The sequence below is a fragment of the Neopelma chrysocephalum genome, unplaced genomic scaffold (assembly GCF_003984885.1).
Source record: "Neopelma chrysocephalum unplaced genomic scaffold, ASM398488v2 Primary Assembly neopelma1_24, whole genome shotgun sequence".
NCBI classification, from domain to species: Eukaryota; Metazoa; Chordata; class Aves; order Passeriformes; family Pipridae; genus Neopelma; species Neopelma chrysocephalum.
Genome location: NW_020897693.1, coordinates 9,895,855 through 9,918,855, shown reverse-complemented (window position 1 = coordinate 9,918,855; position 23,001 = coordinate 9,895,855). Strand labels below are relative to the sequence as shown.

The 23,001-nt window shown below is 36.2% G+C and overlaps 1 protein-coding gene across 1 annotated transcript in view; it reads right to left on the bottom strand.

Moving 5' to 3' along the window:
• MUC6 (mucin 6, oligomeric mucus/gel-forming) overlaps positions 1-17,320 on the bottom strand; it is a 28,095-nt gene extending 10,775 nt beyond the window's left edge. The window contains exons 1-20 of the mRNA XM_027674212.1: positions 17,293-17,320; positions 16,027-16,267; positions 14,457-14,583; positions 13,230-13,317; positions 11,982-12,091; positions 11,237-11,444; positions 10,773-10,895; positions 9,703-9,823; positions 8,845-8,983; positions 8,577-8,681; positions 8,165-8,237; positions 7,768-7,905; positions 6,744-6,905; positions 6,068-6,162; positions 5,300-5,432; positions 4,109-4,358; positions 2,356-2,408; positions 2,141-2,250; positions 1,239-1,390; positions 372-513 (exon numbers count right to left, since the gene is read on the bottom strand). Of these exons, the coding sequence (XP_027530013.1) occupies positions 372-513; positions 1,239-1,390; positions 2,141-2,250; positions 2,356-2,408; positions 4,109-4,358; positions 5,300-5,432; positions 6,068-6,162; positions 6,744-6,905; positions 7,768-7,905; positions 8,165-8,237; positions 8,577-8,681; positions 8,845-8,983; positions 9,703-9,823; positions 10,773-10,895; positions 11,237-11,444; positions 11,982-12,091; positions 13,230-13,317; positions 14,457-14,583; positions 16,027-16,267; positions 17,293-17,320 (2,598 nt within the window). The remainder of the gene's footprint in view (positions 1-371; positions 514-1,238; positions 1,391-2,140; positions 2,251-2,355; positions 2,409-4,108; positions 4,359-5,299; positions 5,433-6,067; positions 6,163-6,743; positions 6,906-7,767; positions 7,906-8,164; positions 8,238-8,576; positions 8,682-8,844; positions 8,984-9,702; positions 9,824-10,772; positions 10,896-11,236; positions 11,445-11,981; positions 12,092-13,229; positions 13,318-14,456; positions 14,584-16,026; positions 16,268-17,292) is intronic.
• Positions 17,321-23,001: the final 5,681 nt, after the last annotated feature.

The following is a 23,001-nucleotide window of genomic DNA, read 5'->3' as shown; positions in this document are numbered from 1 at the left end:
TAGAAAGTCCTGACTGATTCTGCCTGTTTCGGGAGGTGATGACCTCTGCTTTGGTTGTCAAACTGATATGACTTCCCTAAAATATATAGTTGTCTGGTACAGAATACATGTATATCAATGACTATTTAAACATGTTATTAAATCTAAAATTGTTTAATATTGCATTAAAAAGCTGTTTTTTTGAGAAGTAAAATATTTTCATCTTAAGCACTGAAATAAACAGATTATACAAAAAATCATTAAGTGGCTATAAAGATCCAAAGTGCTCTATTGGTTTTTGATGCATCCTATCATATTTTCATTAGTCATTTAAATCAAGCTATTTCTTGATGCTAAGATACTGCCAAAATCACCAGTAGGAAGCAGGTTACCGTAGCTAATATGTATTCACAGTTGCCATCAAACACAAAACGCTGTCCATCAAAAGTGGTGATGTGGCCTTCTCCATAAAGGTTACAAGTTGAGGAACACCTTGATTTCTGAACACATTTCCATTTGCCTTTTGTGCAAGTGCTGGGAGTGAGAAGAGAAATCATACTCGGATTTCAAAGAAATGCCACCTTAATCTGCTTCTTTTTATATACATCCACTTTTATAAATAAGATGTTAATTTAATTGATTTATATACACTGAGACCAAGTTAGAGTTAATATAAAGAACCCTAATTAAAAATTATGGACTGCCTAGAAAATGAATTCATTATAAAGAAGAAATCTTACATAATTTTTGCCTTTTTATTTTCATGAAACAAAGAGTATAGAAAACCCATTTTTTTTTGCTCCTAATGAGAACAGAAGTCACTGTTCTGTGTAGTTTGGGGGGTGGTGGTGTTTTTTTAATGTTAGATTAGTAACTGGAAATGGAATAAAGTTCTTTGGGAATGCTGCTAAGGAGATGGAAACAACGTTTGAGGGGGGATTTGCTTTTATCTACAGAAAAGAAAAAAGATTGTGCCCTCATATTTATTTATGTGGAGTTGTCAATAATCATTGACTTTATGTAGTTTACAGTTACAGGCCCTACTGGATGTCCTTATTCCTGAATATGCATAAGGCAGAAATTTTCCCTGAATCCAGTACCATGACTCTTTTATCTATACATCCTGTACTTTGCCATGGTGTTTCTTCTATTCAACTGTTGCCATTTCCTGCTCTCCTGTCAACTAAACACTTTTTTTTATGTGGTTGTACAGTTTAGTGAGACAGAGGTTCTGCAATGAAAAAGTATTTGATTCTTACCAGATCTCACATTCAGTTTGGATTTGTTCACCTCTTTCATAAGAAAGGCCACCATATTCACATGGACACTCCTCAGCTGGAACACACTTGCCATCGAGATCTTCATATAGGCCATCAGCACAGACACAGCCTGATTCACATTTAGTTGGTATCTGGTAAAGGTCAACAGATTGCGAAATGAAAAGAACTGTGAGACGTATTTTATCCTGGATGTGAATGGTGTCAAGAGTGAACCTGTGCTAAATTCTGTTTTGACTTGATCTTAGTTTTGTGATGTTCCTTGTACTAATGTGCTAGTCAACTTTCACTGAAGTTGTAAGATACACTTGTGGTGTGGGATATTAAACATACCTGAAGACTCTGAAAAATTGATCTTCCTTTACTATCAGTCTTTTTTCAGAAAGAGTACAACAGAAGTTTCTTTATATCAAGGAAGCTTATTACAATTCTTCCAATTAGTCTGCTTCCTTAATATAAAATTATAAGAAAACCCTATCAGGACAGCCCAGACATTCACCTAGCCCAGGTCTCCTGCATTCTGTGACTGGCAGCAGCAGAGAGCTGAGAAAAAATAGAAAAGGAAGCATAACACGCAGCTTATGGAGTACCTGAGTCAGAGGTGATAGCCATGTAGTTAAGAATCCTTAATGGACTTTTATTCTATTCATTTAATATAATTTAATTCATTAATTCATGGAATTTAATTCCTTTAATCACTTCTTAAATATATGTACATTTTTTGTGTCCACAGTCTGTAGAAAGAAGCCTGATGTTTAACTGTATCATGCTAGATGAAATATCTCCTTTTATTTTATTAGAGGGAATGTAGTAAAGTTCTAAGTAACAATTAGAACATCCTAACTCTCTCGAGAGGATAAACATCCCAGATCTGTGAAACTCACACATTCAATTCCAGTAGCCAGCATCTGACAGGTAGGGGCACATGCAGCTCCATATTTGTTTTCTAAACTGTCAGAACATGATATGTATTTCTTAGGAGCTTTGCAGCTTTCTAGGGAAAAGGAACAAAACCAAACATTGAAAAGATCATGAAGTAGTAATTTTACAACATAGGGGAAAAAAATATGTTCCTAAGTAAACCATATCAGACCCATACCTGCAGGATTTTGAGGTTTGCCTGTGCAACTTAGCCTTCCATTAACACAGTAGCTAGGGAGAAAAAAAATAATTCAATGCAAATCTCTCCTGAGAAAGAAATTTTTATTCTTTGCAAAATGACTTCATTAGAAATATTTCATTTATGTTACTAGCTCGTTCCCATCCTTTGAAATGTAACATAAGTCAACTTGTCTCCTTACTGTTTGTATTACACAGTAACATTAGTTTTGGAAGCATATGGTAGGCTATTAGCACTATTATCACTAGTAGGCATCACTATTATGATGGTCTATCAAGTCATTCTTCAAGTTAGTATATAGCTGTCCAAGTACTGTTGACAAAATCTCCTACTAGGAACAATCAGATCTTACGTAATATTTTCTATTTTTCTCTATAACATTCCCAAGCTTAAGGTAAGTGAAATGCTTTTTGTTCATTTAAAGATATTTGTGGTGTTGCCTTAGAGTTTTTGATTTTTAAATTTTTATAGACTTTAGAAGTAGTTATGTAGTGAACGTAGATTTTAAAGTAGCTGCATTATATCCCTCACCCTTTAGCACAGTAGTTTACACATTTTCCCAACACTGTTACCCCTTTCCCATATCAAAATTCTGTTAAGTCCGTTAGTTGTTTAGTCTTCTTTTCAATGTAGATTTGCGGAAAGCACTTTAACGCCTGCCCCAAGGAATGTAAACATGGGCACAACGACCTTCAGGCCAAGACTTTGGAGGGCCTCCAAAGGCTGCACGTGCTTTGATGAAGAGGAAGATGGTGAAAGAGGGGTCCCAAACTCCCCCAAACTCAATTCCCAAAGGGGTGTGCCGAGGGGCAGAATGGGGCAGAACTGGGGGGTGGACAAGCGGGGATTGGATGGACATCATTTTAAAATCGTAGCACCTGGGTCGAACGGGTGTGTGTGAGGGCTGTATTCTTGGAGCCTGGTGACTCATTAAAGCTTTCTGCTTTCTTATCTTATATCCTACCTAATTGGGCCTGGAGTTTTTTTTAGGCAACAGTGGCTCAGGAAAAGGCAAAAAAGAAATCTTGAAAAATAAACTTTTCCTATTAAAAATAAAGCAGTCTATACTGGTTTGGGATGGAATGGAGTTAATTTTCTTTGTAGCAGTTCAATGGTGCTATGTTTTGGATTTGTGACCAAAACAATGTTGATAACACAATGCTGTTTTAGCTGTTGCTGAACAGTGTCACAGCATTCTCTGTTCCTTATGTTGCCCCACCAGGGAGGAAGTTGAGAGTGCAAAAGAAGCTGGGAGGGGACACAGCCAGGACAGCTGACCCAAACTGACCAAAGAGATATTCTATACTACACTACATCAAGCTCAGTAATAAAAGCTCAGGTAAAGAAGGAGGAAGAAAGGATGTTTGGAGTTACAGCACTTGACTTCCCAAGAAAGCATTATGGATGGCAAATTCATGCTTTCCTGGAAATGTCTAAGCAGCTGATGGCAAGTCCTGAACTAATTTCTTACTTAGCTTTGATTGCACATTGTCTTCACTTATTAAAAAAGCTTTTTTGCATATTAATATTAAAGAAATTTATTAAACTGTCTATGTTTCAACTCATAAACTCTCTTGATTTTTTCTTTCTGATTCTTTTCCATATCTGGCTGCAGTGGAGTGAGCAGCTGTGTGATGCTTAGCTGCTTACTGACCTTAACCCTCAGCAGAGACACATGAAGACCCCTCACCTCCATTTTCAGTTTGTTAAGCTTTAAACTTGACACACTTACCAGGTGATCCCACCAGTTATTGTTGACTGGTCAGGCAGGATGTATTTTCTATCTTCTAAATAGCAGGGACAATGAGATTTACGAACACACTCATTCTTGTGGTTCAAATACAGTCCTTCAGGGCACTGACAGCCTTCAATAGGAATATCAGTTGGATGGCATTCCAGGGCTCGGTTGGAGAGTGACAAGCATGTCCTGTCACATGCCTGAGTGTTGTAGCTGAATGTCTGATTGCCAGTGCAAGTAATGGCTGTAAAAGAAGAGTGTATGTTAAACTTCATTTACTGATCCTCTTCCTTGTGAAAGGTAACTGTGCTCATCACGTGCTGCTTATTTTGTGTCAACAGCTTCAATGCTTAATGCTTCCAGTAGCTTCTCTTCCTATGGATATGGAGCTCTAGCAAAACGTATTGCAGACCAGGCTTAACACCAACCGTGCAGCTGTTTGGAAGTTTCATGAAGGTTAAATATGTAGTTGCTTCTTTGTGTATCTCGGAATAAAATAATGCAAAGAGAAGCTTTGCAGAAATATCAATGTATTTTTGAGTAGCTTTGCAGAAATATCAATGTATATTTGAGTAACTGTGAAACCCGTACCTAAGTTGCATAAAAACAAAATCAAATCTGCACCCAGAGTTCTTCCTAGTTCATTCTCATTTTACAGTACAGTATAACTTTATTTATCTGTCTATTCCATCACTTAATTATCAACTCCTGGAAGCATCCACATGTTCACTTTAAAGCATATGAATAATCTTCTTCATACAGACTAAAATCACAACCTTTTTCTGAAAGAGACTAGAAGGATATTCAAAAGTTGGGTATCTGTTATCCCATTTCTGCTTTTTACTTCTTTCTGTTCACTACTTTTCTCATTACTCTTAAGATGATTTGGACACTGTTTCAAATACTGCATTACCATTTTGGTTGGGTTTTTTTTGTTGTGTTTTGACACATCTGCAATGCCAGCAGCTCCTGGGAAAACAGTTTTTATACCTGCTGGTTGGCCTACTTGAGCAATATGTAGTTATTTTTGTAAACACTGACAAGTAGTTTTAAAATAAGTTCTTGTTCTTACTCAGTTTTGTCACAGGTGAATCAAACACAGGAATGTTCTAAACAGAAATAGGCAGACCTGTATGCATGCATTCATCTGATGGAAGACCATTAAGAGCTGCTTCAGTTACTTACTACAATTGTCCATACTGCTTCTCCAGTTCTCAAGGATTAAACCCATTGAACTGCATGCTCGTGCATATGATCCCAGAGCAGAACAAATGTATGGAAAGGTCTCTTCATAGTTACAGGCCTGGTAGACACATCTCTGAAACCCAATACATGGAGAATACTTTGTTACTGGGGTGCAGACATCTGGAAGTGCTAAACCCTGGAGGTATTTAAAAGATGTGTGGATGTGGCACTTAGGAACATGGTTTAGTTGTGGATTTGGTGGTTTTATGTTTATGGTGGGACTCGATCTCAAAGATCTTTTCCAGCCTCTGTGATTCTATGCTGAATTGCAGAGCTAAGTCAGACAAAATACACAGTATTGCATAACTAAAACTGAGGGAAAATATCTGAGTAATTGCTTTGCTGATGTAAATAAAATATACTTAATACCTAAAAAATTTGCTGCTTCTCATTTTGAATTCTCAAAATGTTTTGTGTAGATTGGCAAATACAATGAGCTCAATTATGCCCATGGTAAAATCAATACTTTGAATAGTTATAGTTGTCATGGACAACTGCCGTATGAGCAAAAATACCTTCTGATTCACAGGAATGGGACTGGTGCCTATGAACAAACAGACTTTCAGTGTGGAGGAGACATAATTTTCAAAACCACACCTGTTCCTTTGCTTCTATGCATTGCTGATTCAATGCGTGGGATACTGTCTATGAGCACAATCTGGTTTATATTTGGACTCCCTCTGTACAATGTCTATCATAATTTCCTACCTTGTAGAAAGGAATAGGGTTGACCACAGCATGGCACTTCTCGAACATTGTACCCTTCTTGGTAAGAATGGAGCAATGAGTCTCAGCAGATATTTCTAATGAAAGTAAATCACAAACATTAAAAATAGAAAGTTAGGGAAAAAATGAAAAAAAACTTTAAAAAAATTGATACGTTACTCTAGGTGAACTTTTGGCAATGATAGATTGAACAACAGGACAACTTCTTAACTCCTTAGCTTCCATACTCTGTATTTGTACGAACAGCTCGGTAGGGTTTCTTTGGTTTGTTGTTGGTTTTTTTTTGTTGTTGTTTTTGTTTGTTTGTTTGTTTTTAAATGACCAATAACAATAGAAACTTGGGAAGGCAAAGTCTGGATTTCAGTCACAGTACTTTAAAGCAAGCCTAAGACATCCATAGACATTGCAATTTCACTGGACAGATTACCAAAACCCTCTCATTCTCATTCATCATCTCAATCCCAGATCTCTGGAATGGAATCTGATAAGTTTTCACTAGATATGAATTCCGGAAATCAGAAATGTCTTGTTGGTGACAGAATTTGTGATGTTTCAGTTTCTGCTTCTATCAAACTCTCTCATTTCCCTGGTATGAGCTTATGGCAGTGTCAGACAAAGCTAGCTGGAGAGATCAGTTACAACAGGATCATCTACTTACTGTTTAGTTGACTCAAAGCACAAGGGTCAGTCTCTCTCTCTAAAGCAGGATGGCAATTTCCTGCCCTCCAGGAATCTACAAACAAGGAGGCTGTCCCTTCAGTGATATCCATGCTAGTCATGAAGTCATCTGTAGTGTCTCCATTGTAATTGCCACACAAACCTAATAATATCAGAAATGCAAAGGATGGATGACAATTAAAGAATGTGTACACAGTGGTCTATGTTTCATTTTATAATAGTGAGAAAATTGATTCAAAAGCTCTATGTAGAGTGTCAATGAATTCTCTGGGTCAAGTACCCAGAGAATTTGATTATGTACACATTAAGTTACCGATCCTCTGGCTCCTCAAATTAAGAGTGTCGACTTCTATTCAATGACAAATTCATAAAGAGGTTTTTGTCTTGTTTTTAGAAACAAGTGGTTTTAAATGATACAAAAGAGAAAGGCCATGAAACACTTATGCAATTGCATGTTTTCTTATGCATGTAAAATCCGTAATGACAAAAAATATGCATTTAGACTTTTGTAAAAGCTAAAGCCTCTCTGTAATTCCCCATAATCAGAATGCAAAATATGCCTGTGTGGCTAATGTCGCTGTGCAATTAAACATAAACTTCTCCATCTGGTGCTTATCTGCTGAGAAGCTTTTAGATTCATAGGCTCACTGTGTTTACAGTGATCGTGCACTACATTCAAAGAACCATGTGCTCCAAGATGTAGAGACCACACAGACTTATTTGTTGCTCCTTCACTGTGTAGCAAAACACATATTGAAAAAGGCACACATAAAACATGTAAAGAACAGTACTGTATTACACATGAAAAATGTGACCCATTTAATTTCTTTAATTTGTTTTAAAGTTATTAGCAAAAAAAAAAATTCTTGGCACATTGGGTTTCCAATGCAGATTTTTTTCCTTCGAATCCAGAGAAGAAAACTTATTTCTTAAAGGATGAGTACTAAGTTTTCAAAATTATACTCCCTACATTTTCTCCTTCACACAATGACTAGATTACTTACCTAGCGTTCTGTCTTTGAATTGTGATCCAGCTTTCACGTGGGCCTGGAACACAGGTGATGTTTGAACCACAAGTTCCAGCCCGAAGGTTGTATGCATTTGAATGTACATTGAGGACTGTCTGAAAACAGTGATGTCTCCTAAAAGAACAAGGACATATAGAAATAGATATTTTGGTGATATTGCAAGGTAATGATTTTAATGATAAGTGTTCTAGCATTCTGTCTACAACTTTTCTCCCACACACAACTCTCCACAGAGGGACAGATGCAATAGGAAAGACTTTAACCTTCTTCTAAAACCTCTGGTATTAGCACTTGAAAACTGCAAAGGATGCTGGGTTGTATAAAACAGACATTTAATGCAATTTGGAAATAACTTACATTCCCCTTTTTTTACCTGATCTGTAAGGTAGCCGCTTAAGTTCATCATCATCTGTGAGGAGATCGTTCTGAGAAATCACAATTTTGTCCTGTAAGAAGAGGACATGGAATCAGAAGAAATGATCTGTACTGGTGGTATTTATATGTTCTTCAACATAACTATATTGTCAATTAATAGGAAAAGATTGATTCAAGCATTTTGTCACATATTATTATGTACTGCTTTTAGTTTTCACTTTGAAAATACTCTAACTTCCTGAGTTGATGTAGTAACTGAGATCTTTACTGTGTGTGCATGAACACGAACATATCTTTAGTATCTATTCCCCATAATTTTTCAGTTCAGGCTACTAGCAATGACTTTAAGTACCTATTTTGCTTATCTGGTTACTGAAATGGTGGATGGAACCTGTGGAGGGAATACCTACCTTTGTGGATAGGTAAATTATAGCACTGAGTGACGTTTCGGAATGAGAATAACCAGTCTTTTCATATACTGCCATTAGGGTTCCATTGTGTGGCAGGCTGGAACTCTGGGGGGAAAGAGTGAAAAGAGAAGTCTACGTCAGAATAATGCTGATTTGTAGAATCAATGTATATGTTAGGAAGACCTCAGTCTGTGTTTCAACAGAAAAACAAAGTCAGACTAAAATACATCCATTTGATATTTTGTGTTTCTTAACTGCAGGAAATTACCTTCATGAGAACGTAAGTGCAAACTCCATGGAATCTGTATGACCTAGAATCAAACGTGGTAACAAAGGAGCCTCCTTCTAGCGAACACCTTCCAGGACAGGGCAAATCTTTGCAGTCCCATTGACCCATCATACATTTGCTGTAGAAAACAAGAAATTCTGTGTAAGGTTATTCTCATACTAAGGCCCTGTTTGCCAGCTGAGGATTTGATATCCTCCTGTCTGGAGGTTTCTCTGCAGCTGATCAACATGCAAAATTGGTTAGTGAACACAGAGTAACACACACATACAATTCTGAACTTTCATTTTCAGTACTTCAGAATTTTCTTCAGACTCTAAAAACTCAGCTACTTCCTAGTAATGGAATGTGTCATTTGTACCATTGTACCACTTTTCCCCTTAAACTTTCTATGCTTTGATTTTCTTTGTCTAGGTATGTCAGTTGAAGATGGTCATCTTAATTCAAAGTTGTTGAACTTTAGTATGGATTGTCAGTTAATGTTCCTGAATAGCGAAAAGTGTGTTCATCATTGCATTTCTGAGGATCAAATTCCATTACTTTTCCGTTACATTCTTTATTAGAATTATGATAGCAAGACACGTGACACCAGAAAAAGATATTCCACTTTTAAAAAAATACTCTGTTAAGTTATTATTTTCTGTTGCAAAATAATACTTGCAAATTTCAAGACTAATCATGAAATGAGACGTACCTCTTTAATCGCAAATGTATGATATGTGGCACTGAAAGAAGATGGCCTCAGAGATGGTATGACACATTTGCAGCTCCCCCTGAAAAGTTAGGCTAAATTTTCCAGTAACTTGGTGATCTCTCATAAAAATACCTGTTGCTACTCACCAGGTCCTACATGTTGCTTTCATTGTCTCACCAGGAGCGTATGATTTCCCATTCAGTGTACATGGACACTGGCTAATGTGAACACATGTTCGATTCTTGGAGATATCATCGAGAACAGTTCCTGCCAAAGATAAACAAAATACTTTTCCACATCCTTATTTAGCACTAAAGCTTGAGTGCTTTCTAAATTATCTTGAGTATGCTATGCTTCCACAGTCAGTGTCCATACTTCGATATACAGTATACAGGAAAATTTCTCTTAATTAAAATAAAACTGACTGTTCACAGTGTTTGGCTGCTTTCTAATATGAAAGTGGAGGCACTTGTCTTATTTTGAAATTTGAACTTAATTTGAAATAGCAGTAAGGTAGAATGTTATTTTTATTTTTCCTTTTTTTTCTTTTCCTTTTTTTTCTTTTCCTATGACACTCTAAATTAACTTGGGAATTTTGAAGAATAAACACATTATATTTCCTAGAGTATGAAGTCTAGTTTTAAATATGTAACTCACAATACATTACTTTTGACTGCTATAAATTGGTGATGATATTGATGTAAATGCCCACATCGGAGGATATATCAGTTCTGAAATTTCAAGAAACAAGGCATATGATAGTAATAATTACAATTTTTGAAGGAAGTTCATCTTGAACTATTTTAAAGGGAATTTACAAAATGCCCATGATATTGCAGAAATCATCTGAGGTATGCTACCTCTGGCAGATGCCCTGAAGTGGTAGATACCTGTTTGGGATAGGAAATTAATTAAGCTTACTCAATGTATATTATAGTACAGAACTTTGAGCAGGCAGCACATCATTATCCCAAAACAAATCATGGTTTTGTGAGGAAAATGATTTCATAGCTCTGTTCTTGCAAATAGTGACCAAGCATCTTTAAGGATCATAATTAATCAAGACTCCAGGTATGTTACACGAGAAGTAGCAGTTCTAGCAGCACAATGCCCCGAAACACATGGCTAGTTCATTATTCAGTCTATTCCACTTGAGTGGATACATGCAAAAAAAAAAATATTTGTGTCATTCATTTAGAATATGATGAAATGATACCTTCTGGACAAAAGCAACCATAGGTACAGTGACTGGAACAGCTGTACTCTGGGTTGGAACAGGTTTTAATACACGGAGAACCACATTCCTCATAGATTTGGTTTGCAGAACATTTTCCCACAGCTGCAACAAACAGCAGAAGTGTTAAAATTTTTAAAGAGAACAGCCTCCTGTTGCAAGTTTGAGAAATTAAACGGTTTTCACTTGGTGGACGTTCCTCTGTTTTATTGTCACTGATCTAGACATAAGAGCTACATTTCAAGTTTCCCTCTTCTCCTTTGAGGTTTCCTTGCACTCCTTATTTTATCAAAGACCACTGTTGTTCTCTTAAAAAAATAATTTTGATGCAAGACAGTAAAGACTTTTTTATCAGTTGTTTTACATTCCAGTTATTTATCAGTATTCCTGTATTTAAGACAGAAAAGTTAAGTACAGCCTTGCACAATTAAACCATTTGAACTTACAACAGAAGTTTTCAGTTCTCCAGTTGAACACCATTTGGTGGGACATAGCACATTGCCTTGAATATTCTGACAGCGTAGAGCAAGCGCAGTTGTTTTGCCCTGGCTCACTGCAGTCCTGCATATCAAGCTGGCAACGAATGACAAACCCGTCCTTTGGCACACTGCAGGTTGGTGACACCAAATTAAGTAGCTGAGAGCAGATCATGGCCTAAATGAAAGGAGAAAGAAAATTGTTCCCTGTCACATTGGCCACTGCAGTATAGGGTCTCAAAGACTCTCTCAGGCACGCTGATTTTCTTTTCATCTAGAACTGTATGTAATAGCAGTTAATAGTGGGTGTCCCTGTTATCAGTGCTGTTATCTGATATGTTTTAGGCATTGTGAATGTCTTCAAGTCTGTACATCTTATAATGTCAGGTCTCTAAAAAGTTATTAAAACTTCGCTGGTTTCCCTGAATTTCCTGGGATGACCTGGATGAAACTTCAGCAAGCCGTGAGCTAAACACTGGTTGTTTTTTATGAGTGATATAAATCCAGCCTCAGAAATGCCCATGGGCTTTTATTAAAATGTATTTCAATGCAAAGAACTCGTTTTCTTTATCATATCAGGCTATACAAATGTTGACTTTACGTTTTTTCATGTAAGTCAGTTAAATATTTATTGCCTCTCTGTTGTTGATTTCTATCTATCTTTCCCCCTCTGTTAAGAATCACAGTACAGAGAAGTCAAGAAGTTGTTTCTTACATATTTTTTGTGAGGAACAGTGGAAATTGGTATCTCCTCAGACAGGCAGATCTCTGATGGATCATCCATTTTTTGTAATGCAGCAAATTTGTACGTATCCAGCAATTTACCTGTAAATTGAAGGGTTATAATTTGTCAGGAAACAGCCCACGTTGATTTGTTTACTTGTTGCTGTGATGTAGCAAAACTCAAATTCTACTCTTTGACTGTGAAATGTTCTACAAATGAATTTTCCCAATGACAACAACTGCCTCTTTTGCCCTTTACCTGAAGTCTATTAAACAGAGCGTACTTTTATTACCATGATCATTTCTTCAAGTTATTTCCCAATCTATCACATCTACTACCTTACATGCTGCTACTGGTTTTCTGCCAGCTGTGTTATCTTTTGCCAGCTATTAGTTCATACCTCTTCTCCTTATCCCCCATTCTTATATCTTCCCCTCCATATGGGGTTAACCTCATTACAACCCAAAGATTATTATATAATTTTTAGAACTCATTTCTGTGACGTGTATAGAAAACTGCATCTGTCTGTGTTGATCTAAGATTAGTTTACTGTGCAATTTAATGTCTCCACACTAGCACTACAGTTCAGATTAGCAGTGTGCTTTTAAAGCAAATATTCCAAACATCCCCTTTTGGTTTTTTCTGCTGTGGAGTGGTCTTGTCATATGGAGTACCTTTAAGATTAAACCAAGCTGAAAGATAAGTTCCAAGAGCTTGAGTAGCAAGCTCCAACTACTAATGGGCAATAAATCAACAGACCAGATTAGAATGACTCAGAAGTGAATCCTCTAAACCAGAGGGAGTGCAGGTGTCAACTCCTCAGCGCCATTTTCATATAAAGATCTACAATTATTGGGACACACTGCTTGTTAATGTTCTTGTCCACTATGTTCTTCTTATTATTGCCTCATCCTTGCCTCTGCCTATAGTAATTATTTCCCTCACTGTGCCTTGCTACGAGCTTAGACTGCGTGAAATTTGGGAGAGTGTGACCCTTACCACCTGTTTCTAAAATATAAGAGAGTTCTTATAACTTGTCTGAGGAACCCACAATATTATGCTCACAGCAGATAATAGTGTGTACCATAATCTACAATAGGTATGTTGGTGACCTATGGAACTGCTTTACTCAGTTCTGAAACTGAGTGAGCACTCAGAGCAATGCTATTACAGTATTAAGCTTTCACCTCAACTACTTTAACTAGTTTTCCTTCCACGTGAAACGTCCTTGTATCTTACCTTCACGCACAAATTCGTTCAATTCATAACCATCATAATTTCCACACATTCCACAGACTTTCCCCATGTATTTTTTTTCAGCCAAAACCTAAAATAAAATGGAACGAAACATTTAAAAGGATCACCCAGAGTGAAATTATCTATACAGCATTAACTTACTCAAACAAATTCAGTTCAAGGACACAACTTGAGGTGATCCTTCTCATTAATTTCAAAGACTTGTTTGGAGGAAAAGTTTTGTAAATAGTAATGACTTTTCCCAATAGGCAAATAGTGATTGATTATCTATTTATCTATTTAATAAAAGAATAAGATTTGAAGACACTTTCAGAAAATTAAGGAGGGGTGTATAATATTTTAAGGAATCAGAAAAGAAAATAAAAAAAGGAAATGATGCTGTATCCTTGCTCATATCTTTGTTGACAGAGAATGAGTTTCAGGTTTCTTCTCTTAAGAAATTGAAGGTTATAGGAAGAAAATCTGTTTTCAGAAAAAGTTTATTCAATTATCTATTGCTCTGAAGACTAAAGTGGTAGTATTACTACTGCCTACGATCAATTAATTATTGTGAAAATCTTAGGTCAGAAGAAATAACCTGACTATAGAAAAAATATAGTTTGGACCCATCACAGTAGCCTTTACTCTTATATGTGTTATAGTAATGCTGATAAATCTCCCAGAAAATGTATTGCATATCATTCTCCCTGTTCTAGTAAACATCAATTTAGATTTCAGTGTCTTTTATGGCAAAAATATCACAGGTCACTCTGAGAAAATGTATTGGGGATTTTGGAGGGAAAACCTGAAAAAAGGAAAGAAACAAAGAAACTGGTAGAAGCACTGTATGTTTGAAACCAAAAGATGTCCTGTGGAAGCACAGTAGAAAAGACTAAACTATGGCATACACTATTAAATTCTACACAACTTTAAACAACAGTAAAACATTGCAGCTGCTGGAATACCCTGAGGAAAGATTAAAATCTGTGAAAGTGTCCATAAATCTCAACACTGGTGGCTTTACTCAGCTACCAATGCTGCACGTGAAAGGAACATGCAGGTATAAAATGAACAGTTGTTTTTTGCAAGAGGAATGGATGAAACAGGAAAAGAATAATTATCCAAATAGTAAATACATGCAAAAGCACCCAGTAAGCCTAAAGAGTTCTTGTCATTCCAGTAAATAAAATGAGAATTTTCTTTTCTGCTTTATGAGAACATTTTACTAACCATGAGATAGTCATCATTGTTCCACATGACAACTAGTTCCATCTCCATCAGCTTGGCGACCAGGCGGATGTTGTGTCCATAAGGTGCTATTTGAATTCCATTGCTAGTATAAGGCAACTTAATAATTCTGTAATAAAAGAAGAAGAGAAACTGACCTTCTCATTCCAATAATATGCAGGAATTAGTTTGGGGTTTTTTTTTAATATAATACACATACAGTCTGAGTACTTGCAGCAATATGAAATACAATTTTTTTCCTTTGTAGCTGTGACATTTTAAGATACATTAAAATTTCTGTTGATTGAAAATCAATGCCAGCAGTTTCACAGAAGAATCCCCAGAAGATAGATGCACAGTGATTATACCAGTGAAAATGTTTACACAGGACTTGGCTTCTTCACTTGGTTTGTTTTTATCAGGATATACTTGTATGTTTCAAGAACTTCTAACAATAAAGTTTCTGTGGTACAACTATCTTTAATTATCCTGAAGAATCTCTATGTACTACAGCCCATTAATATAGGAATTATTGCTATGACTGAAAACTGACAAGATTAAAGAAACCCATAATGTGAATGTTGTAGCAGAATTAGTTTTTCATCCTCGCAGATTAATTTTAATGCTACAAACTAACAACATTACAGAAGAAATACATTTTGCTAAGTGTTCAGTGGTACAATCATGAGAAGGGGCTGAAAGACCAAACCAGCCTTCCACTTGAAGCATGGCTATGTGCAACACTAGACCAGCTCATGGCATTTGGTTCTTGTGACTGAAGGTCAAAAATTTAAAATGCAGATCACTGGAATAGGCCCACAGATATAGTTTTTCTGGAAAACAAATTAAAAAAGGAAGTTTTTCTAAATACAGTTTGCTAAATTAAGGTATAGTGCAAATTGTATTTTTGTTGTAATAGTTATTGTGCCCAGGTAAGTATAATAAGATACAGACAATCCACAGTCAATTATTTCCTGTATCCACATGTACTCAGAGATAAAAATTCAACACTGCCTATCTGATAAGAACACTGAAAACTTCCCTGGAGAAATTTCCTTGTATGGGAGCAATTTATTTAGAGGAATGAACATATCCAGTATTTCTCTGTTGATTGCAGAGTTCAAAGTTTCTCTTATGCCCTATTTATGTGTTACCTTTAGCAAGGTAAATGAACTCTAAACAAAACACAGGAATTTCAACTAGTATCTACTAAAGGGTATAAGCTGTTCCATCTGTGCTTGTGGTAGAGATAAGTATAAGAAGACTGGTAGTATCTAGGAAACTGTAGTTACAGTCTGAAAACTGTTTTGGTCTGAGGAGATTAGTTTATCCCTTTGCCTACAAAGGGATAAAAATATAACTCTAAGCTTGATTGAAATAATTGCAAATGCAATACTTATCTAGAGAGCGTGAATGCTTGATGGGAAGCAATGGGAACAGAGTCCAGTCAGGTGTGTTAACTTCAGTGATTTGTTAATTAATTTTTAAAACAAAATAGTCGTCTTTACTGTAACTGCTATATAACTCCTTGCCTTCTCTAAACACTTTTCTCTTATTCATGCCAGAATCTTACCCAACGCTCCTGACAGAAATGCTGCCTTTCTCAACAATGACAACAGAAGGTCCAAGCTCAATAATGATCCTTGCAATTTTTTTGTCCATCCCACGGCGGAACTGAATGTTGAAGTCTGGGCTGGTTTCATCACATACAGTTGCAAAGATATAGTTGCAAGTCCCAGTGAAGTCATATTGGTATTTATCAAAGGTTGAAAAATGGCCTCCACCCCATGTAGAACAGGAATCCTTGCTCAAAACTACAAGAGAGAAAGAAAAACAGGTTTAGGTCTCCTAAAAGCATATTTGCTCATTCTGATTGGCATTTCAAATAAATAGTAGGAGAAGCTATTAAGTTTCCACTCAGATTAATTCTGTAAACAACATCCTAGTCCTCTATTTTTGTTTTTTCTTTTGTAAGCTCAGAATTTTATCTCAAGTCAGGAAGTAAAACAATATGCAGAGGGAGAGCAATATTATTACTTACTGTAAATAGAGGAGAGTTCCCCAGCTCCCTAGCTTGGGAAAAACCATTCTAACTCCTTCATGAGCAATATAAAGGTTTACCTTCTTATTTCAGTCTGTTTGATCTGTTTGCAAAGGCGACAGCTTGCTACTGGAGACCTTTAACATCTCAGACACAGCATTTACCAAGCTATCTATGTCATTACTGTATCATAAATAATCGCACAGTTAATCATTAGATAATCAAAGACAGTCTTCAAAGCTCAACTTGTCAGTCCCCACTTTTTTAGGCTCTGTATTTGTGTGACAAACTTTCAACCAGCCTTATAAATATATGGAATGTTTTAATCAGTTTTCATTTTTAAGAAGTAATCTGAACTTTTCATCAGAATAGACAGATTTTTGGTGGTGGAAATGAATCCTAAAAAAAAAGAGATACAACTCCAGCACTTGTTGTAAAAAGTTCTGTACCTACTTACAGTATTTGAACAGTCCCTTTGAAGCTGATAGTTCTACTGAAGTAACTAAAATCATGTCCTCAGTTTTATATTTCCAGACTCAGATTGTTAATTTTCATTTTTTAATTATTTTTGCTTATAGTGTCATATGTCATATTTTTCTTATGGTGTCAGGTATCTTAGAATATATCACAGAGCCACAAAGTATCAGCTAAATTTAGCAAAGTCTATCTGCAATTTATATTCATTGTTTTAAAGCCAAAAGATTTTTTTTAACTTCTAAGGAGTGATCAAATTATTACAGAATGTTACTGGTTTTATCCAGGTCATGTAGAAAATACTGTTTCCCAAAGAGCTGTTACCTGTTGGCAAAAAGTATTCCTCTTCCATACTTCTGTTCTGTCCTGAAGGTCTGACTGGAAAATAGGAATCATCTAATTGTTATCATTGGTTCTTCATGCCCAAGTCCAGCTAGTTTAACATATTGTGTTTAAGTGATACTGACCATCAAACCCCAGAGCGTGCCAAGGAAAGATTATCTGGGGTTGCACAATGGTCAGAGTGCAATAGGTGCCCCTTTCTATAAATATAGGAGCGTGTTCAGTGTATTTGTTTTTATTTAAGTCTTATCAAAGAAAAATAACAAATGGGAGTGTCAATAACTCAAGGAAGTTTAAAACTAGATTATATGTTTGTCTTTTGTGTTCAGTTCTTTTATTAATTAATATAATGGGATTTTCTTTTAATTTGTCATATCCATGCTCTGCTGTTCCTCTTGCTGTAAAAACAGACAGCATACAGAGATGAGTTCCTGAATATTTGGGATTTTTGTGTCTGATCACAAGTCTTCAACTATTTTTACTTTTAGGATGAATTTCATACAGATTTCCATGCTTATGCCGATTGAGAATTCAGCTAATTCAAGCCACTCTCAGTTTATTCTGCCTAAAGAAATACTTCTCATTATAATAAATTTGCATTTTATATAATTGGTTTTGTTCTATACCTCTACATTTTGCCCAAACTAGATAAAAGATTTTCATTGCCAACCACTGATATGCAAAAAGTTTTGGAGTACACAAGACTTGCTTTTTAATGGTATATAGAAGTAAAGCATGGTATTTTAATGCAAAACATTATAGATTATTAGGAAGATTTTCTGTAAATAGAATATGATAGAAAAAAATGTTCAGAATACTAGGACTGATATCCATACTTATTTAAAAAGCATCTTGTGAAAATGTGGGGTTTTAGAAGGGTTATAGCTTTCCATATCCTGGCTTAACAGAGGAACATCATATCATGCAAAATATAGTATATCATGACAGCATGATGACATTTATTCATTCTGATCATGGACATGGAAAACTAAATGTTTGTTGAATTAAGTTTAAATTTAGAAGTTAGTGTCTCACATTTCTTCAGAAAAGGACGTGTGAAAAGTTGTATTGGTTCTGACCAAGGGCTGATGTAGCTCTGTGTTTTATTTCCAGCAGTGATCATTAACAGACTGCCCAAGGGAAGACTACCATCAAGTCAAGCATATATACTTCCACAGATACTCTCTCAGTCTCCAGTTATTTCCAGTTCAGAGAATTTTGTGAGGCTATTGGGATTTTTCTGCTTTTCCCCTCCCTTGAGCTCTGGCTTCCAAGTACGTGTTCCAGCCTCCTTTTGAACAGAACCAAAATTTCTTTCTAGTAAAAAATGCCACAATCACTGCTGTCAAAAGTTACCATTTTAATTATGAGTTAACAATTTAATGATTTCTGTCTTTCTAACAGTACTTCTGATAGCTAACATTTTTAGTACTTTAAAGCTATAATATACTAATTATTTTAGCACTGAACACATTTTTACACAAGTAAGGTCGTAGTATCTTACTATTTGTATTTCTCAGATTCAGAAGGACTAGCACAAATTCACAGTAAGTAGGTGGCTGGAGTTAATTTTGTGTACAGATTTGGATGCATGCACACAAGCCATTCTTTGGAGTTATGGGAAGACCACTGTTAAGCTACCAGAATTGTGGCAGCAGGAGCTACAGCTGGCACAGCTCAATGTTGAAGCAGAGATCTGTCCATACCCTCACTCCCCACTGGCTGCTGGCTATAAAGGTGAGGAAGAAGTATTCCATACTCTGATTCTTCATTTGCATAGAAATTTGTTTTAACCTGAAATCTCGACAATAATTTTTTAGATCTAATCTATATGGAGAATGAGTTTTATTTAATTTCCTGGATTTTGCAATATCAAAAGAATCCATATCCTAAATTTTTAGATAGTATTAGGCAGTAATATGTAGGAATGAAAATCAAGCATATCACACAAATGACCCCAATAGCAAATTTGTAAATGTGGAAGGCTACTAAACTGCTCACAGTTTCTATCTTTAGGCATCAAAACCTCAGCATAGCACACTAAAGCACTTTCCATTTACTTAAAAACTTATGAGTGAGACAACATATTTTACCATCTGTTTATATGCAAAGTCTTAATTCAGAATTTCTAAAACTAATGCTTCAAAAGGTATGCTCCTTGAGGCAAAGACTGATTTTTATTATGTGTTTGGTACAGTGTCTTCTGCAATACAGAATTGATGCTGAATAGAGTTGTCACTCATAGTTGAATGTGAACATTAAATACTAGGTCAGGCACTTACTTCTTTGCAGAGATTCTTTCTGTTTCTGGAGAAAAATGTTGGGCCAATAATTTCCTTCAAAAGCTGTGAAAGGAACAATGCAACACAATGAAGTTATCCTCTGAGCAAAAAAACTATTTGTGTATTTATTTATTTTTAAGCATGCTACAAGTCAGAGCAGGGTCAGTATATATGAACTGTGTGCTTCCACACAAAACTGAATGGAAATTATAGTGGAAAATCTGCCAGAAATCCTATGCAATATGAGATTTCCTGTACTTCATACTAAAATCCTCCGTTCCTGTTAAAAAAAAAAAAAAAAAGAGGGATAAATCTTTGCTCATATTTTTGAATTCATGTTCCACCATCTGGGTAGAAGTAGTGGAGGGAATAGTCAAAACTAGGACAACACGGGAAAAGTATTGCCCCATGTGTTCTTCACAAGAATCGTGGGATCTGGAGTTGAAGAGTGAGAAATCCCCAGGCCCTAATTGTTGCTTTTGCTACTCAGGTTAAGGCAGAATGATGAAGGTGTTACCTGCTCTGTTCTGTACATCTCCTCACAAACCCTGTTTTGGTTAGGAGAAGCCAAGGAATGTTTAGCAAATGCGGAGCGCAGCATGGCCCCTCTTCCATCTCAAACCCAGACCTACTGCATGTGCACAACTGCACCACGTTTTCACACATACCCAAAAGCTCTTTCACCTTCCTACCTTGCTTCCTGCCAAAGTGTGAACAGAATGAGAGAAAAGGGCCACCACAGCCAATCTACAAGCAGGGAGCCCTGTGCACTGCCTGGGCATGGAGTGGGCTTTCATAGAGTCCACAGCTGGATGGTAACAACCAAAGCAAGATGCAAGAATAATTCAAAAATGTGATACTCATTTTTACAGTTTCTAATGTCTGGTATTTCTTAGATAGCAGGAGCAAATATCCCATAGAAACCATATAATTCTCTATTATATGTTTAGGATCTTTTGCAACATAGAAAATATTGTGGCAGAAGGTTACTTTAATCACATAAACCAGGACAAGGCTCAATACATATCTATATATACACTACAGCTCTACAGGGTGCTGTTGCTTCCTTAGACACTGCAGTGATTTGAAAGCCTCCAGGGAGCTCACCAGCTGTAACAGCCTCTCTAGCCAATTCCATGCTGTGTTGCTGAATGTGAGGTAATATTTATTATGTGGTATCTCAAGGACTGAAGGAAAACAGGTGAGGTTCTGTTTTTTATGTGAGGCTAGATTAAGGCACAAGAGGGAATTTGGGAAATAAGAGTTTCAGCATATGCCTTTGCTTTGGATCTGAGATCCAGATACCTCTAACTTCCCCATCAGTCTATGCCTCAATTCTTGTCTGAAACAATACTTATTGTAAAAAGATGCTATCTGGATAAACTAAGTTCTTAAGAGCTAAAATACAACACTGGTGGAATTGTATACAATGAATAGACAGAAGGGAAATAAATCAAGAATGTAAGTTCAGTAATAGAAGTGCTCCCACCCTAAATGTTCTAATAGCTTTAAATGGCATTCATTTCAGTCAGTTGTCTAGGTTCCTTTCACAGGCTGTGAAAGTAAATGCAAATTTACTGAGTACAATATGACTCGCAAAACATGTGGCTAACATGGAACAAATGAATTATACACAAAACTTTTATTTCCCTCCATTGATGTAAAAGAAACCTTAGGTGACTATCTGCAGTGCAAACGCCAAGGCAGCAGTTTAGGGAGATGTATTCCTTCTACCCTTCTGTATTCCCTCTACCCTTCTTCCTAGATATTGTGTTAATTTCAATGGGACAGTGCTCTACAAACAAAAATAAAACCCAACATAACTTTTCTAAGTTGAAGTTATAATAATAATAATAAAGATAACATAATCACTTCTTGATAAAATAAACAAGAACATTTCCACAAGAAAGGAAGGGCACAAAGCAATCTCATTAGCTGCTGAGTTGCAAGCTGCTGTACTCACTGCATGATCAGCACTTTAACTGTCTGACACCACTCATCAGAAAACCATTGTAGATCCTACTCACGCTGCCTTGTCCTCTAGAATTGGTCAGCACTGGCCAATAATTGTTTGAAATTTTGCCAGTGCTTTAGTACAACCTCCACGGTTGGCCTGCAACTCACCAGGCATTTCCAGAACACAATATGTTTCTTCCAAGTTCCTGGTGAACCAGGCACCACAGTACAGACACCACAAAAGGTAACAGAGTCAGTTTGCGGCTATCAAGTTAACACTCTCCATGCCTAGAGCTGCTGCTGCCATTTCTGAACCCCTGGTTTTTGATACCTCCATTTGTTCAATAATCTATTATTGTTGGTTTAACTGTTCTCCAATAGCTACAGTTTAATCCTAAACTTCAAATACTACCTTTATGGGATTTAAGAGAGTGCAACAGCTGCCTTCCAAGGATATTTGATTTGCAGGAATTGAATATATGCCTAAAACATTACTTCAAGTCAGATCTACTTAGAGAGCTTAATGTAAAGCAAAAGGTCTGATAATTAATGGACAAATATTTTAGATCAGGACAGGTTGGTTTACAAAGCTTATTTGCTAGCTTTTCAAGTTCAAACACCTAAGCATGGCAAACAAAATATAAGATATACTTCAGGTTTGGTATTTAGATTAAATTTGAACATAACAATCATCCTGGGTTACATGGAGGTGTGAAAGAGTTGTATCGAAAATAACTAAGGAAAATAACTAAGGATGTGAAATCCACTTTCAGGTTTTTCTCAAAGAATAGCTAATAAAACAAATACAGAGCCATTTGCTGACTATCTGCCAATCAGTCTGTATCCTGTCAGATCAAACTATTATACTAATTACAGTATAGTAATTATTCTCAGCATTTACGCTCCCTTTCTCACACTTAACTCTAAAGAGATGAGTAAAATCTTCCTGGTAATGTTATTAGCCATTCACAAGCACACAAAATAGCAGATGGTACAGATGCAGCAAGTGCTATGGCCCCATGCGGAAGTTGTATCTCTCAATCATTTAAGAATTTTTCATTTAAAAGGCTGTCCTAGCCTTAAATGAGATTTCTAAAGTACTGAAATCTTACTTACTGATATTTTACTATTACTGCAAGTATTCTGTTTTCCTTTGAGAAATGGGATGACTTTGCTTTACATGAAATACTTAATTTTGAATTGGCTCAATAGAATTTAATCAGTTTCGTTTTTCTTGGATAAACAAAGGTTTTACTTTCAATTCCTACTCTAATCCAGCTGGCCAACTTCCTTGAGAATTGTATCTTCTGAAGTGCACTTTCTGTGTTGTCAGCCTGGCTAGCTCATGACAGCAATACAATCCAGTCAGGGAACATGACTTACTAGGAAGAAATAAATAATTTTGTTCCCATACTACAGTTACTATGAGATATCTCTATGTGAAAATACTTTA